Source organism: Saccoglossus kowalevskii, chromosome 22 (genome assembly GCF_978046115.1).
Source record: "Saccoglossus kowalevskii chromosome 22, keSacKowa6.1, whole genome shotgun sequence".
Classification (NCBI taxonomy): domain Eukaryota; kingdom Metazoa; phylum Hemichordata; class Enteropneusta; family Harrimaniidae; genus Saccoglossus; species Saccoglossus kowalevskii.
The window spans coordinates 1,964,894-1,983,656 of record NC_140662.1 but is presented as its reverse complement, the minus strand read 5'-3'; the positions used below and the strand labels follow the sequence as shown (position 1 = coordinate 1,983,656).

General features: G+C 34.8%; 1 protein-coding gene across 1 annotated transcript; it reads left to right on the top strand.

Moving 5' to 3' along the window:
* Positions 1-935: 935 nt before the first annotated feature.
* LOC100376598 (neuronal acetylcholine receptor subunit alpha-10-like) lies at positions 936-16,708 on the top strand. The gene is made up of 7 exons (XM_002740528.3): positions 936-990; positions 8,336-8,475; positions 8,866-8,910; positions 10,399-10,508; positions 11,489-11,691; positions 13,449-13,775; positions 15,058-16,708. The coding sequence occupies exons 1-7, from the start codon at positions 936-938 to the stop codon at positions 15,588-15,590; spliced, it is 1,413 nt and encodes a 470-aa protein (XP_002740574.2). The 3' UTR covers positions 15,591-16,708.
* Positions 16,709-18,763: the final 2,055 nt, after the last annotated feature.

The window sequence follows — 18,763 nt, the reverse complement described above, 5'->3', positions numbered from 1 at the left end:
TAGACTGATTTATTTTAATGTGAGTTACAGAGTAGATCGTACACTGATTTATTTAAATGTGATTTTCAGAGAAGAGCGTACACTGGTTTATTTTAATGTGAGTTACAGAGTAGAACTACACTGATTTATTTTAATGTGAGTTACAGAGTAGAACTTATCCAGATCCTGCAGACTACCTCCAAACAATGTAGATAATATATATATAAAATAAATGTGTATCATTTACCCACTCTGTCGATGCCAAGTGACTGTACTTTGTTAAAACACGTGTCCTGATTTGTGAGTTTCAAGTTATGTTCCAATAAATTTGAAGGTTGTGGTTGTTAATGTACAATTCAACGCAAAATATGATCAGAGGCATGTGACGATTATAGCGATAAACCTCGGTCTTGCATGAGGCTACACGCGTTAATTTCCAGAGTGACGTCATAACTTAGCACTCTCCCTCGTGAATTATATGTGTGTTGACATTGTTAGAGTGAAGTAAAGCGATAATCTAAAGTGCATTTGACTATTAGATTAGTCATGTGACTAAAGTTTGGTTCTATTTTAAGGAAGAACACGCGTATGATAAAACATAGAGTGATGTTATTGTGACTGGGAAGGGTAGTTACACCGGGCCCGCTACAATATGTTTTTGTGTTGACTTTGCAGTAAGGAAAGTCTCCGCTTATTGTAATTACTACAATACTATTTACGCTGTAAGGGAAACACATAGTGAATGCTGGCCAACAGCCGCCCAGTACACCGTCTTTTCATCGCCGCTTTCATTGCACGCTGATACATACTTGAAAGGCGTTGGCATGTGGACACATTTGGAGTCACTGAAATCATTGAATGCGTGTCGTTGTTGTCCTGGCGACGACAGTCGAGACTGTAGTATAACACACATCAGTCCATTGCTGTGAGTAATGCAAGGAATGTACGTAGACAACATGTCAGCGGTCTTCGTGAGAATTGTGGGCATTGCACTCATACTTACAGTTCCAGGTAAGTTATTACGTTGAAATTGACCGATACGATTAACATGTGCTGCCTAGCCTTTTTAATCATAGAGCGAATTTAAGTGAGAAGTTGATATGTATGTCTCCGCGATTAATACTTTGTTACCAAATGGTAGTTGTCACAATAGTGTAGTCTTCATCAAGTTTTCCCGCATTACTCATTTCAAAGCTATGATAACTATATTATATTTAACCCTGTGTTTGATTGAGAAGAAAAACTGTTGTAAGTTCATCGCCGTTCATTGCCCAATTCCAGTCACCCATCAACGTTAAAATTAATGTGAACACTTAACGGCAATGACTCACCGGTTAAAACGTTTGGGAAATAACGTTACAATTTGAAAATAACATATTCCCGAAACACACACTATGTGATAGATCAATGTTTCTTATCCCCATAAAAAGATAGCTTAATACTACGGCACGTGTTTATGCACGTGTTTATGCAGACATTCAACCTGAGATGAATTAATTCCTGTAGTGTTTTTCATTTAAATTTTGTTGCTAATCCACTAGATGCACGTGTTGGTTGTATCAGTTACATCAAATACAGCCAACTTTAGTTTAGCGATATTTGCTTCATGTCCCGACAGTCATTCTGCAAATAAACACAGCACAGCGTGCAAACGTGCAATTAGTTATAATATTTTATCAAGTAATTAGTAAACAATAATATAATTAATTAATTGTTCAAAAAATATACTCATTCAATATCTAAGTTATCTAACATTCTCGCGTTATCATCAACATAAAACTCAAAGGAGCAAACACATTATGATAATAGCTTTTATTTGCAAATTTATTCTGGTGCAAATTAATGAACTATTTGCCGTCACAACCCACCGCCTGGTAGATTTTAATCGGCACCCATATTGCAACCAGTCTGATGAAATGGTTGCAGACAACACGTGCAGGTCTAAAGCTTTCGTAATAAGTTTGAGTGCGTTCCCATTTTAGTAAAGTCGCATTCGTCAAATTTACGTTACATACTAATAATCTTGATTACTAAATCGATATAACTCGACTAACTTACGTCAGTCTGGTGGAAATCTTGTTACAATTAGTATCGTCCAACTCGTGCACTCTGGTAGTTTTTTTTAATCTAAAGCAAAACAAACACATTTATTGAGGGACTGGTAGCGATAACGTCCCAATGTGTATGACATTTACCGTAGTTGAACTCGTATGTTCTATTTATCTGGAATGTAACACTGTGACGACTATTTCACGGTAGTCATATTTATTGAATATAATAAGTGCAATATATGATAGCGACTGAGTACGTGTCATACATGAACACCTGACACCTCGTTGTAGATATTTTATTTTTTAATTAGAGTTTAAAGTAAGGTTAAACCATTAGTTGTCATAGGAGGATTAGGCCGTCTGCAGGGGGCTTCTATACATATCGTCTGAAAATGATAGAGGTCTGCGTAGCAAATAAAGTATAAAGATACCACTAGGAATACATAATGTACGACTGATAGTCAAGGCGTTATTTAATAAACCTTTGACAGATATTTTCCTAGTGCCAGGCAACTGTTCTTCCCATACACAAAACAATATCTACAACAACACATTTTACATGACAGCAACTGAAAGGACTTGTTGTCTCCATAACAACGCAGTCAATGCAAGCGTGTTGTAATCCGGGTTTCATATATACTTGACAGAATGTTGTGAATTGACAGCTAGTTTTTACAATGATAATTAATATCAAACGATGGCTGGTCATTTACCAGATTTCATCGTTTGAGATATGAAAAAAAGAATGTCGAAACAATATCACTAGGACGAGGTATTTTATGTACTGCGACCATGTACCTTTGTCTAACATGTCACGTGACAACATAGAGTTTTTTTTTTTTAAATAATTCAGTTCAGTGCCCCTTTTGTGAATGTCACTGCCACGCATTATCCATCTATGCGTGTCAAGTACGTAACCATGACTTGAACGCTGCTTGTTTCAATGACCTCGTTACAAACAGGTCAGGATCGCAGTTGAACCGATGCATTTATAGCGGGAGTGTCGTCACCTGCGCATGCCCGGGAATTGAGTTCCAAGCGACGATAACAACACACACTAAAAACGCAGAGGCTCATGGGCAGATGCTTGTTTGAAAACAATGACACGCTATGGCCATCTGACGCATGCGCAGGTGATGACTCCCCCGCTTTATACAAAAGCAGAATTTGATTCGTCGAATAAAACTGCCAACAAACAAGCTGTTCTCTGATAGGTCTGACTGTTAGATGTTTGTACAGGGTAGCCAATCTGGGACATTCTTGTGAGTAGCTTCGCATTGACTTCAAGATCCTGGTGGTAGAGGGGAGTGGTGTCAATATAATTCATTTATAATATTATAATATTAAATGAACTTTATACAAACACAAAATAACATTTCTATTTAGCATTGGAGGTGAAAAGGCATCACACTCTCCAGTGAAATTCCATCAGTTGAATATTTTTTTTAATTTAAAAACAGACAAATTTGTATTTATGATATAAATACACCTGCTTATGTATTTTAATATGTAACATTTTAAATGTTTTCTACACCACATTGTTCCTGCGTTTAAAGGGCCGTGGTCGTCGCATAGCGCATCTTTGAACTTCATGTAATAAACAATATATTTTACAATCGTTGTGTACGTCGTCCTTTAAAGAGACGTGTCAAGTACAAACTCATCAACTTAATAATTTTTAACTCCATCCCAAAATACTAACATGACACAATTTCAAAACATGTGTGAACAGTCTTTTATTACAAAAAAGAACACTTCGGTGAGGCTATACTTTATTTCTAAATTGTAGGTGATGACGGAAAACAAACACGGTTATATCGAATCTGTTCTAATTAAATTGTCACCCTAAATGGTACATACCCTGCCATGGAAAGAATAAATTGATTGTATCATGTCAAGATCAATTTCCTGAAAATGTTTATGCCTATTTTATATTTTCCTTAGCAATAAAAAAAGTGCCATTTCTGTTTTCAAACAGTTTATTCATACTCGGGTTTGAATCAACTTTGCTGTTTTAACACAATGTTATAATATTTCATGTCATTTTGTTCAATTGATTTACTTTTATTTCATCCAGAATGTGAATATTGTAATTATGTGATTTTGTGACGGTCTTGTTGGTCTGATAGTCATTCAAATTGAAATATTTGTTGAAATTACTCTGTTATTTGCTGTGTGGTATGTAGTGTAATCGTGCTTATGTTCAACTTTCTGGGTTTAAGTTAGTTCGCGGGCATTCACCGTCACCGTATTAAATATGAACTTTATTTTGTTTTTTATTTCAACGGTGTTATATAATTGTTGATTTAGACATCACCAATTCGGTCTTTTTTTACCCAATAAAAAATGCTTGAGAAACACTGTTTTAAAGCGGAGAAGTCGTCAGCCACGCTTTCGGTAGACGGCAGGTCTACCCATGAGCCATTGCGTTTTTAGTGTGAGCTGGTTTAGAACTCATTTAGAACTCTATTCCTGCGCGTGATTCGTCGGAATTATTCAATATCTCGAGACAAAATGGTTGTGTACCTGAACCATTTTTTTTACTGCGAAGTGTCGTGTATAATCGGAATTTTATTCGCAAAAGCATAAAATAAAGCAATAGTTCAACGCCAACAAAATCTGGTACTAGGTTTTAATGACTTAGCATACAACACTGTGGGTAAATATCATTATGTTTCAGGTATATACAACACTGTGAGTAAATATCATTATGTTTCAGGTATATACAACACTGTGAGTAAATATCATTATGTTTCAGGTATATACAACACTGTGGGTAAATATCATTATGTTTCAGGTATATACAACACTGTGAGTAAATATCATTATGTTTCAGGTATATACAACACTGTGGGTAAATATCATTATGTTTCAGGTATATACAACACTGTGGGTAAATATCATTATGTTTCAGGTATATACAACAATGTGAGTAAATATCATTATGTTTCAGGTATATACAACACTGTGGGTAAATATCATTATTTTTCAGGTATATACAGCTCTGTGGGTAAATGTCATTATTTTTCAGGTATATACAACACTGTGAGTAAATATCATTATGTTTCAGGTATATACAACACTGTGAGTAATTATCATTATGTTTCAGGTATATACAACGCTGTGGGTAAATATCATTATTTTTCAGGTATATACAACACGGTGGGTAAATATCATTATGTTTCAGGTATATGCAACACTGTGAGTAAATATCATTATGTTTCAGGTATATACAACACTGTGGGTAAATATCTTTATTTTTCAGGTATATACAGCACTGTGGGTAAATGTCATTATTTTTCAGGTATATACAACACTGTGAGTAAATATCATTATGTTTCAGGTATATACAACACTGTGAGTAAATATCATTATGTTTCAGGTATATACAACACTGTGGGTAAATATCATTATGTTTCAGGTATATACAACACTGTGGGTAAATATCATTATGTTTCAGGTATATACAACACTGTGAGTAAATATCATTATGTTTCAGGTATATACAACACTGTGAGTAAATATCATTATGTTTCAGGTATATACAACACTGTGAGTAAATATCATTATGTTTCAGGTATATACAACACTGTGGGTAAATATCATTATGTTTCAGGTATATACAACACTGTGGGTAAATATCATTATGTTTCAGGTATATACAACACTGTGAGTAAATATCATTATGTTTCAGGTATATACAACACTGTGAGTAAATATCATTATGTTTCAGGTATATACAACACTGTGGGTAAATATCATTATTTTTCAGGTATATACAGCTCTGTGGGTAAATGTCATTATTTTTCAGGTATATACAACACTGTGAGTAAATATCATTATGTTTCAGGTATATACAACACTGTGAGTAATTATCATTATGTTTCAGGTATATACAACGCTGTGGGTAAATATCATTATTTTTCAGGTATATACAACACTGTGGGTAAATATCATTATGTTTCAGGTATATGCAACACTGTGAGTAAATATCATTATGTTTCAGGTATATACAACACTGTGGGTAAATATCTTTATTTTTCAGGTATATACAGCACTGTGGGTAAATGTCATTATTTTTCAGGTATATACAACACTGTGAGTAAATATCATTATGTTTCAGGTATATACAACACTGTGAGTAAATATCATTATGTTTCAGGTATATACAACACTGTGGGTAAATATCATTATGTTTCAGGTATATACAACACTGTGGGTAAATATCATTATGTTTCAGGTATATACAACACTGTGAGTAAATATCATTATGTTTCAGGTATATACAACACTGTGAGTAAATATCATTATGTTTCAGGTATATACAACACTGTGAGTAAATATCATTATGTTTCAGGTATATACAACACTGTGGGTAAATATCATTATGTTTCAGGTATATACAACACTGTGGGTAAATATCATTATGTTTCAGGTATATACAACACTGTGAGTAAATATCATTATGTTTCAGGTATATACAACACTGTGAGTAAATATCATTATGTTTCAGGTATATACAACACTGTGAGTAAATATCATTATGTTTCAGGTATATACAACACTGTGAGTAAATATCATTATGTTTCAGGTATATACAACACTGTGAGTAAATATCATTATGTTTCAGGTATATACAACACTGTGAGTAAATATCATTATGTTTCAGGTATATACAACACTGTGGGTAAATATCATTATGTTTCAGGTATATACAACACTTTGGGTAAATATCATTATGTTTCAGGTATATACAACACTGTGAGTAAATATCATTATGTTTCAGGTATATACAACACTGTGGGTAAATATCATTATGTTTCAGGTATATACAACAATGTGAGTAAATATCATTATGTTTCAGGTATATACAACACTGTGAGTAAATATCATTATGTTTCAGGTATATACAACACTGTGAGTAAATATCATTATGTTTCAGGTATATACAACACTGTGAGTAAATATCATTATGTTTCAGGTATATACAACACTGTGAGTAAATATCATTATGTTTCAGGTATATACAACACTGTGAGTAAATATCATTATGTTTCAGGTATATACAACACTGTGAGTAAATATCATTATGTTTCAGGTATATACAACACTGTGAGTAAATATCATTATGTTTCAGGTATATACAACACTGTGAGTAAATATCATTATGTTTCAGGTATATACAACACTGTGAGTAAATATCATTATGTTTCAGGTATATACAACACTGTGGGTAAATATCATTTTGTTTCAGGTATATACAACACTGTGAGTAAATATCATTATGTTTCAGGTATATACAACACTGAGTAAATATCATTATGTTTCAGGTATATACAACACTGTGGGTAAATATCATTATGTTTCAGGTATATACAACACTGTGAGTAAATATCATTATGTTTCAGGTATATACAACACTGTGGGTAAATATCATTATGTTTCAGGTATATACAACAATGTGAGTAAATATCATTATGTTTCAGGTATATACAACACTGTGGGTAAATATCATTATTTTTCAGGTATATACAGCTCTGTGGGTAAATGTCATTATTTTTCAGGTATATACAACACTGTGAGTAAATATCATTATGTTTCAGGTATATACAACACTGTGAGTAAATATCATTATGTTTCAGGTATATACAACACTGTGGGTAAATATCATTATGTTTCAGGTATATACAACACTGTGGGTAAATATCATTATGTTTCAGGTATATGCAACACTGTGAGTAAATATCATTATGTTTCAGGTATATACAACACTGTGGGTAAATATCTTTATTTTTCAGGTATATACAGCACTGTGGGTCAATGTCATTATTTTTCAGGTATATACAACACTGTGAGTAAATATCATTATGTTTCAGGTATATACAACACTGTGAGTAAATATCATTATGTTTCAGGTATATACAACACTGTGGGTAAATATCATTATGTTTCAGGTATATACAACACTGTGGGTAAATATCATTATGTTTCAGGTATATACAACACTGTGAGTAAATATCATTATGTTTCAGGTATATACAACACTGTGAGTAAATATCATTATGTTTCAGGTATATACAACACTGTGAGTAAATATCATTATGTTTCAGGTATATACAACACTGTGGGTAAATATCATTATGTTTCAGGTATATACAACAATGTGAGTAAATATCATTATGTTTCAGGTATATACAACACTGTGGGTAAATATCATTATTTTTCAGGTATATACAGCTCTGTGGGTAAATGTCATTATTTTTCAGGTATATACAACACTGTGAGTAAATATCATTATTTTTCAGGTATATACAACACTGCGAGTCATTATCGTTTAACGAAATCTGTGCTGAAGAACTATAACTCAATTGTTCGCCCAACACATAATATATCTACCGTTACCACGGTTACCATGCAACTATTTGTATCACAAATAGTAGAAATGGTGAGTACGCAAACTATTCATTGGTAGAACAAATATAACCGTTTAAATATATGTATGTTCAGTGTTTGTGGCATTGTGTCACTGGTATATCACGAATATTATTAGTTCCGTGGTGCTGTTGTTGTTCGGGTTGGACATGAAATGTTTAGTCTGAACGCCGCATCGTCTTTTGCATATTTCGCATTTATTGGCTTATCAATATAAAACACTGAGGAAAATACTAATAAATAGTTGAATACTTTTCACCTTGGGAGGCTGTCTGTTTGCCACGATAACACGTTTTTGGAAAGTTTATAACGTGTCTACGAGGTATGTATCGTACGCAACGAGATAGTAGTGACTATTATTACCTGTTCTCGGGATATCGTATAGTTTACTTTCTCTTGTTAGGACGAACGAATTCAGACTTTAAAGATCAATAGTTGGCTGACGTTGGTAAGTACACATTGTTAATGAGTCTTTAATTATTATCATGACACTAATTAGTTGATGGTCTATGTCAATAGTATGTTGTTTGCGGTCGTTGGCAATTTCGTGGGGTGGGAAAGGTGTGGGTTGGAGGTATCAAACTGAAAATTTAAGTTAAGACAGTAATTAAAAGATAAACATGATAAATATGCATGATGTGTAACTTGATGATATCGATTTAGCCGAGTTGTGTCTAAATATGTGATGTAGCATTCATCCCCATAGATTACACTGACACTTGTACGTGTATGACATATATATACTGTGTGAGACAATTAGATGAAAGTTTTCCCAACATACATTGCATGCTTTTACTGATAGTACAATGTCTTGTTTTATATGGAACGTACCATTATATATAATCGAATGGTCACTGCTACCGAATCATTAACAACAAGCAACATTAACTTGAAATGAATGCAATTTCTGACTTATCTTCATTATGCGGGAGCTAAAATGCTTCATTCGCAATACTGTATGTCGGTATACAGATAGAGAAGTAATTGCTGTTTTCAATGTATTTCCAAAGTTGACACATTTCATTAAAGTTTTACCACATATGTCTAACTGCTATTATAAATCTTCTACTAGAATTAAAGCTTTTTATGACATTACAATCAAAAAAATTTCCCCCAATGTACAATTGTTATCAGTTGTTCGATACTCTTATTTTTAAGACCATAACTGTACTGTGTAATTTTGCATGTAGAATCCAAAACTGGATAAAGATATCCATATAGTGTGTAGAGTCATCTGTGACGTCACATAGGGTGACATAAACCATTGAAACGGAACAACTTTCAATCATTGTATTTTAAGACTACACGTGACGTGTTGAATGATTTCACTCGTAAAGGATGTCATTAAGAATGCCCGGACTGTATAACACATCAAGTATGCAGCAGCGCAAGTGTTATGGGACATGTCCTATTTCTATTTTAAGCAGTTATTAGAACAATCATTACGATTCTTTGTTACTGATCACATTCATTAAAGCAGAAATAGCAATAAGTGAATTTACGTTCACTGAGAGAACTCGCGTCTTGGGTGAAAGGCGCAGACTGAACGTCTGCCACTGAAGTTGAATGATTACATTTTGAAATTCAATTTCATTTTCATAGCTCAGTTTCCAAACTACGATTTAAGTCGCAATGTAATATCTTTTTACCAATGTAATTTTACATGTTTCGTTATGGTGTATATGTTTGTTTGTCTCGTCCTTTTGTATATTAGAAGTGACGTTCATGTCAGCTACTGTTTGTTTGTTTATTTTGTAATTCTTTTACCTGCTTCTAGAAATTAATTACTCAATGCAGGTTCCATACATGCCAGTATACTATTGTCAGCGGTTTACAATAATGTATATACAGTTTAAACTAGTGCCAATTGTGGGGTTCATTTCAAAACATCAACTCGTGCTATGCAATTATGTGACTATATTAATAATATTTTCAGGAATGGTTAGATGAATATATAAAATGGAATGTCAATGAATATAATGGAATAGATAACGTTAAATTACCGTCACATTCACTATGGTTACCAGACATAGTACTGTACGAAAAGTAAGTACGTGAATAATTGATATAGCACCAATAAATCCTGTGACTTTAACATTCGTACAGCGGTGAAGGGTGTACATATGACAAAATATACACTGAATGCATAACTATTCCCATAACACGCTTTATCATGTGACCATATGCATGGTATATTCACATTGGTGATGTTTAGTGTGAAAGGGTCGTGTCAAATGACAATTAATAAATCTGATTGTAGTGTAAACTGTCAGCTTAACAACGCTACAGTAAAGATACCATTTTAGCAGATTTTTCATTGCTTGTTTTGTAAAACCTGTCTGAACATAAATACTCGTACATAAATAAATTGTGCAAAGTGATGGCTTCCTTGATTACTTATGTATGTTGCTATCACCACATCAGTAATATATGTATATATATATAGGAAGAGAGATAACTAGTCTACTCAAACACAAACTGATCGATTAGTCATTTCGCTTGCTTCACGAGTATGATCCATTACACATTTTGATTGTATTGCCATGGCAACGCTTCCGTTGATCTTTTAATATCAAGTTTGACGAAATGTATGCATGGTAACGCCTGTGTGATGGATTTCAGATAGTAATTGTTCTAATAATATGCAATCAAATACATTACAGTATCGCGTTGTCTGTAGTCATTCCGATTCAAAGATACTGTATGTGCTGAGATAAGGGCGAATACAAAATCACAAATAATATCGGAAATTAGAATCACTCACAAATGTATAAAAATGTGCTTTGAAAGGACGCCGACATTGGGGAGTGAAAGTGTTACACATTACCATCGAATGGGGGTATAACGCAGCTCTCCAAAAACAAAGGCCAATATATTGTAAAATATTTCACACACAAATGTGGCAGACTTTCTACCTCTGTGCATGACAGAAGTAGATGTCGGGCCAAGGGTTTTCTATTGTCATCCATGTAACTCTAGTTTTAAAAAAAAACAAAAAAACTTTGTGTTGTTTTGTGTTGTTACAGTGCAGCCAACTACTACGATAACTTTATGAAGGACCGTATCGTTGTTGTCTATCATACTGGTGACGTCATGTGGGCGGCGCCTGTCATCTTCCAAAGTCAGTGTCAGATTGACGTCACGTATTTTCCGTTTGATAAACAAGAATGTAAATTAAAGTTTGGTCCATGGCAACACGACGGGACAGAAGTCACAATAACGGGAAAAGGTAGCGTATTCCTGTATTAGAATAATAATAATAATAATAATAATAATAATAATAATAATAATAATAATAATAATAATAATAATAATAATAATAATAATAATAATACAATGAAAGACACAGAAAGATCAATTTGAATACTAATATTAATTTTTATTTATAAAAATGTATATTTATAAAACGTTTATAACGACCAAGCCTTTATGTCCTCGCATGTATTTGTACTTCGATTGACCCACCAACAGTTACTTGATTAGCATGCTAATACTGGGTTATTATGAACCTGGTTTAACTTCTGGAGACGTATGTCAATGTGTTTAATCGATCTCGATATCAGTTACTGACAGTAAAGTTGTAAGATGTTCAAATGAATTTTATTAAATCTAATACACGCCGAGGACAATACCTAGATCTTTGTCAACACGACTTAATGCACGTAGATGTATATCTGATCTTTGTTTCTTACATTAATGCATCGATACTATTTATATGTGTTTTAACGATTTATCCGACCCCACCACCCCACCATTTCATTTAGCATTTTTAGGAGTCTCCATCATGCCTACAAATAATTCATGTCTGTGGTGATCCCAAATTTCAGAACCACATGTTAAAATAAAAAAGCATATTATGTGAAGTATGTTTAATCGTTGCGATTTGTTCATGCGTTCACACTAACCCATTAACGACCTCTTACGTTGTGCAACTTTTGTTAGTAGCGTGAGCCGCTGAACCCGATCAATTTAACCCGATTGGAAAACAATACATTCATATATTTTGCCTTTTAGCAATCCAGAAAGTAATTGAAATATTTATATTTCTATTCGATACTTTCTATTCGATATCACAGAGAAACTTTTAATACACATTAAACTCTACACATATAAAGTCATGATATCGACATCCGAGACTCGCCCGGATTAACGGGAGATTCATTTGACTGATTACATGATTTCTATTTTGACACTCAGCAGCTGGTCTATTCTCACAGCGCCAACTCTATTTCCGGTTAGTAGCAAAAACAATTTATAGCAGGGGTGACACTACTTTAACACTCACGAACGCGTGCATTCCCACAGCGCGAATTTCATTTCTAACTTATAGCACAAACCATGTAGACAGGGGTGGTACTACTTTAACACTCACCAACGCGTGCATTCCCACAGCGCGAATTTCATTTGTAACTTATAGCACAAACCATTTATAACAGGGATGGTACTATTCTGACATTCAACAGCTGCTCTGTGCCCTCAGTATCAACAATATTTCACAATTTTAGCACAAATCATTTATAACCGGCAATATTCTGATACTCGGCGGTCTCGTGTGGGTGTGCGTACTGAAAAAAACGACAACGTCAATTTTAGTGGTTTCGATGAAAGTTGAAATTACACATGAGTCGCCATGGATAGAACAGAACAACCTCGATGTTTTCGTCAAATTAAGGTCTCGTAAAAAATGTTTCTGAACAAATTGGACGGTGATGTGAGCTTTTTTTAGTCTGCTATAATATTTGACGGTGTACAACTTTTTAAAGTTCAATCAATTCTGCAACAGTGGGTACTATGTAGTAGCGAAATAAGTAAAGCTACCTAAAGGCCGGTCGTCGCACAGGTCGGTCATCTGCCTTCCAATCCCCGACTGACCTCTTTAAGGTTTGGGATTTTTTTTCTTTTTCTGTGATTCCAAACGGAAGTATCTCCCACGATAGTTATGCATTGTGGATTGCTTAAGTTAACCGTTCATGCTTTCTTAAATAGGCGATGTCACAGTGTTTACCAGTGACGGTGAATGGGACATGGAATACATGGCATCGAGAAGCAACATTGAATTCTACCCGGATGCCCCTGGCATACCGTATACTGACGTCACGTACACTATTCATCTGAGGCGGCGCCCCATATTCTATTTCTTCAATTTGATCACGCCATGTGTGCTATTGGCGGTGGTTACTTTGTTGATGTTCTTCGTGCCAGCTGAAGCCAATGAGAAAATAACTTTAGGAATAACTGTGCTATTATCACTTACCGTGTTTCTGCTGTTATTGGCTGACGTAATGCCACCATCCAGCGAAGTCCCTCTAATTGGTGAGCAATCAAATGAAATTTATATATCCATGGTGTATACATGTATTTATGTCCGTTAATTATTTTTAAAATAAATAGGTTTCTATTTTTCTTCTTGTTATGTTTGTCATCCGAAGTTAAATAGTATGAAGTTATTCATCGACCGAATCGCACGGTTTCGTTAAGCCGGCCATTCATAACCGTCAACGAACCCGTGCGTGATCGTGTTAGGAAAAGCTGTATTTCACTGCAGTTAAATTGAGTCATTTGATTGGATGCGCCAAGAAGCTGGCGCTACCAATCAGCAATGCTGAAGATCCGGGGGGGGGGGTCATCACAGATTAAAATAATGACGGCGTGTAGGCTCTGCGCTGATTCACCCGGAGTCAAGAACAGAAGGCCTGTGTTCGTTGACACGTTTCCAATTTTTGTTATTCCAACGTTGAAAATCGTTTGTGGACAAGTGAATGAAGACTATGGAATGTTTGAATATTTCTGCAAACCGTGTTTTAGTAAACTGACAAAACTGTCGAAACAGATTCTTTTGATGGTCAGTAAGCTCGTTCACAGAGAAAAACTAGCAACACGTTGATTTCTATATTCAACCGAGCTAGCGCTGCGATTTTACCAAGTAATATGTCGTTTATATCGTATGTTCTGATTGGGTAAATCAAATGAGCCCAAGTGAATCTTATAATCGTTTGAGGGCGTGCGACATACAGTAAAACGTTGTGAAATCTGCTAAGGGTTAATGTTGAGGCTTCGGCCGAATAATTGTCCCTTGGCTGGCGAAGATGGAAGTTATTACGAGGATACCTCAAAGTATGCGCGAAGACAGTAGAGTGAGAGTATCGACCGACGGGCGTACTGTCTGAGTGTATACTTTGAGGTTTCCTCGTAATAACCTTATTATTATACATCTTTTCCTTCCAAGGATACATCATGGAATGCCGAAATCAAAAAGTTTAGAACAGAATCAGCGAAATTCTTTGTGTGGAGTCCGGTCAAACCCAGATGCCAGACATGTTTGTTCTTATTATTAGAGAACGCTAACGCACGTAGTCATTTCATATTTGTAATTCACATTTCCTTATATGGTAGGATGAAAATACCCTGTAAAAGACATCAACATTATGGCACGCTGTAACTTACGGCGTTACGGTGACAGGTGTATAATAATGTCTTCTATGTCAATATTTATTGTCATAGAGAAATGTTTATTTAATGTGTATTGGTGAACACTCAACCCTTACTGTGCTGTCGAAGAGTTCCAGACATTCATATATTCTGCTTGTCTTTACAGGTCAGTACTACGCCATGACAATGGTAATGGTAACGATGTCACTGGGTATGTCTGTGGCAGTTTTACACGTACACTATAAAGGTACACAGCAGGGCTCCCCAGTTCCACAGTGGACACGCAAGTACATATTGAAATACCTCGCCTCCGCCTTACGCATGGAATTAGGTGAAATTACGTCATCTGACCGAGACTACCTTGACATAAAGTGCAGCTGTAACAGTTCAGATTCTCACAACGTATTGGATATAAAGCAGCTCACCAGTCGTCGTACGAAACGAAATGGAACCGTTAAAGGTGGTGGCAGTGGACACGAAACAAGGAATCGGTGTAACCCTAAAGATGAACATGTGTTGTTTCATTTGTTACTTGAATTCAAAAAAGTGGTTTCATATTACGATGATAGAAATCATGATAATATTATACAAAAAGAATGGAAACATGTTGCCATGGTGATGGATAGACTTTTTATGATCGTTTACATTGCAGGGACACTGATTCTTGTGTTATTCGTTGTATGTCAAATTGGGAAGTAACTAAATTTTACTTAGCGAGTAAATCAAGGATTCTATTACATACCGATTAAAGGGGGATGATCGTTGCAACAGCGTGTATTCGACAATGGTCCTCTTTATTTACATAAAATTGCGCCCTTGATCACGAACTTCATTAAGTTTTTCATTTTGTTTTATATAATATTGTAGTATATGATAATATATCTTGCATTAGTGAGATTGAGAAACAAACCATGGTGTTACTTGTCATAATTCCCTACTGTAAACCTAGAAACAGCAGTTCTGAACGTTTCAGTTTGTTGATGAAAGAGTGGCGTTATTTTAAATCAGTAAAGTAAGTGTGGTCATTATTTCTGAGTGGCCAGTGTCAACAGATAGTACAGAATAGGGATTGTTTTGTTGATGGGGAATTTATTTGGCCTTGCTAGTAATTTAAATTAAATTACAACAGCCTTTGTAAGTAGCTAGTACATGTAATATCGAGTTTCTCGTGGTGTTCCCTACACACATATATTTATTTGAGCTTATTATATAGTTATATCTCATTATATCTAAATATTGCAGAATACTTGGCTCACTTAAAATGTATTTTCACGAAAATATAATGCAGTGATAATACTTTATTGTTATGTTTTCAGACTGTCGTAGATATAATTCCCTTATTGTTATGTTTTCAGACTGTCTTAGATATAATTCCCTTATGACTATGTTTTCAGACTGTCGTAGATATAATTCCCTTATGACTATGTTTTCAGACTGTCGTAGATATAATTCCCTTATGACTATGTTTTCAGACTGTCGTAGATATAATTCCCTTATGACTATGTTTTCAGACTGTCGTAGATATAATTCCCTTATGACGATATTATAACTGATTTTGACTGGAGCACGGACGCCAGTTTGTGGTTGTACTGTTATTACTGTATTATTTTATAATCCTTTCTTACTAATAGATAATCTATGCAAAATTCAAAAGTACAGCGACTTTTGTCGGTGGTGGCGTGCTGAAAGGGAAATGATCCGTATTTCATAACGCTTAATTGCAACCACGCTGTCACCGACGATATTATATATTGTTTTGCAATGCCTCTGTTACGAAGCTATTTTAAAAGAATTATCTAATAAAAAATCGCATTGTACGAATTTTGCCTCATGATACGTTTCCGTTCTGTTGTTATTTATTTGCTTGTTTTAAAGGTTCGAGACGATACAGCGAGAAAAGCATTGGTAAGGTATGATGACATCATAGTGTTGAGTGTTGTCATCTTGTGAGGAAATTGTGGCTTCATGTTGGAGGGCGATAACGATATATGAGAGAGTGCTATCATCATGTATGAAAATGATGTCATCATGTATGAGAATGATGTCATTATGTATGAGGGCAATAACGTTATGTAAAAGGACAATGTAGTCATGTAAAAATATATTGAGATAAATATATTAATAACTTTACTTCACGTAAGATTATGCCGAATAACACAATATTTAAATGTTGTCCAATATCAAATAGCGCCCTATATAAGTATACCTCCTTGCCCTCCTACCACTCACTAGTAATTGCTAGATTGTTTCCGGACAAAGGAACGCGACAAAATGACATTTTCAAAACATTTCAATTTTCGTATTTGTAAACAGGTGTGTATTAATGCAATAACATCATGTCTATTTCTAGACTTCATATTTGCGATGGTTCAGGCATTCCTCGCTATTTCTGTAACAAAAGAAACATTTTTATATTCGCGGAACTTTTAAGAGCAAAAGGAGAACAAAGGGCGAGAATCCTACCTTGTATGTAGAACGACAAAGAGCGTAAGCGCCGACGCCAGTTAACCAAGGGAAATAGACCAAAGAATGAGAACGTGATGGTCCAATCAGAAAACAGTTATCATTACTAGTTACTTGTGGCTTAGTGTGTGATGGCACTTGTAGTGGGAACCACCCAATGTCAATGAATGTTTCTACTCCGATCTAACACATACCCCGCAATGAGTAGATAACAATTACTAAATTGTTAAAATGTATTGAGCTATTAGATTGTATATTTGAAGTGAAATTAGGAACACAAATTTATAAACGAATAAAAGAATTAAAAAAAAAATATGAATCAACTAAAAAGAATTAGTTTAATGAATTAAAATATACTTGATTTTATTTTGATTGAATCTGCCCTTGTATGCACACTTTAGCTTAGTGATCTTGACATGCAAGTCCAATTTATTTTACCACGTGTTAAACTTGGAAAGGCTATTGTTGACATCACCGTCATTCACTATTTCATAGCGGTTACTATACTCCGCATATCATGGGTAAACACAGCTGAAGTAATTGAACTACGCCCTCGCATATCGCGTTTCAGATAAAACACCATTAGCCAACAACAATATGATTATTGTATGAGACTGTAAAGATTACCCAGAGTTCCATATATTAATAAGCGCGTGCACAGTAAAACTGATTTGGCTCTTTTCATTTTGCAATTTAGGCTTCTTGCGAGAGGCGGCACGATTTCTGCAAATATTGCCCACAATGTGATTATCAGCACTATCGCCGGTGCTTAATAATATCCTGTTGTTGGCTCATAATCGAGGGCGAATTAATCGTATTAAATCACTCCTTTCAAATCCTATCGCATTATGTCCATCGTTTCCGTAAGACAGCGATTGACACTACGACATTTCGATTCGTGATGTACATTGATCTCTCACGGTACCCCAGATAATAATATCAGATAACAATGGCCGAGGGGTTTGCTTGCTTTCTATTACTTCCGGTACTTACCTCTTTAGCCAATTACCTTGAAATTATGTGTTTACAAGACAAAGTTGCGTACAAAGTGGGCACAAAAACGGATAAGTGTTATTTGCTAATTATAATTTCATATGAAAGTTTGTGCTTACAACTCTTTCTAGGGGGTTTGGATTATAACACAATCTGAATCCAACGTTAAGCCTATAAACGTTCCATTGTTTTTAGTGCCAAACCCCTTTGTTAAGTACAACAACAAATATTTCGTTGGTGTTTGTGAGCTCTTGTGTGATTGGTCAATGCATGGTTAGCTCTTCGAATTCTGTGTTTTACTCCCTATCAATTTGGGCCCTGTTTAACTCTGGGGTTACGTCCAAAATCAACTCTTTCGACTGGAGATCTCTGTTGAAAAATAATCCTTTGTTGTTGCGGTGTACGCAAGACGATGA

What these genes read in the sequence shown, in the direction of transcription:
- LOC100376598 (XM_002740528.3), top strand. Translation starts at nt 936, where the DNA reads ATGTCAGCGGTCTTCGTGAGAATTGTGGGCATTGCACTCATACTTACA. An exon ending in ACTCATACTTACAGTTCCAG is followed by an intron (nt 991 to 8,335) that starts GTAAGTTATTAC and finishes ATTATTTTTCAG; the next exon opens with GTATATACAACACTGCGAGT. An exon ending in TATCACAAATAGTAGAAATG is followed by an intron (nt 8,476 to 8,865) that starts GTGAGTACGCAA and finishes TTCTCTTGTTAG; the next exon opens with GACGAACGAATTCAGACTTT.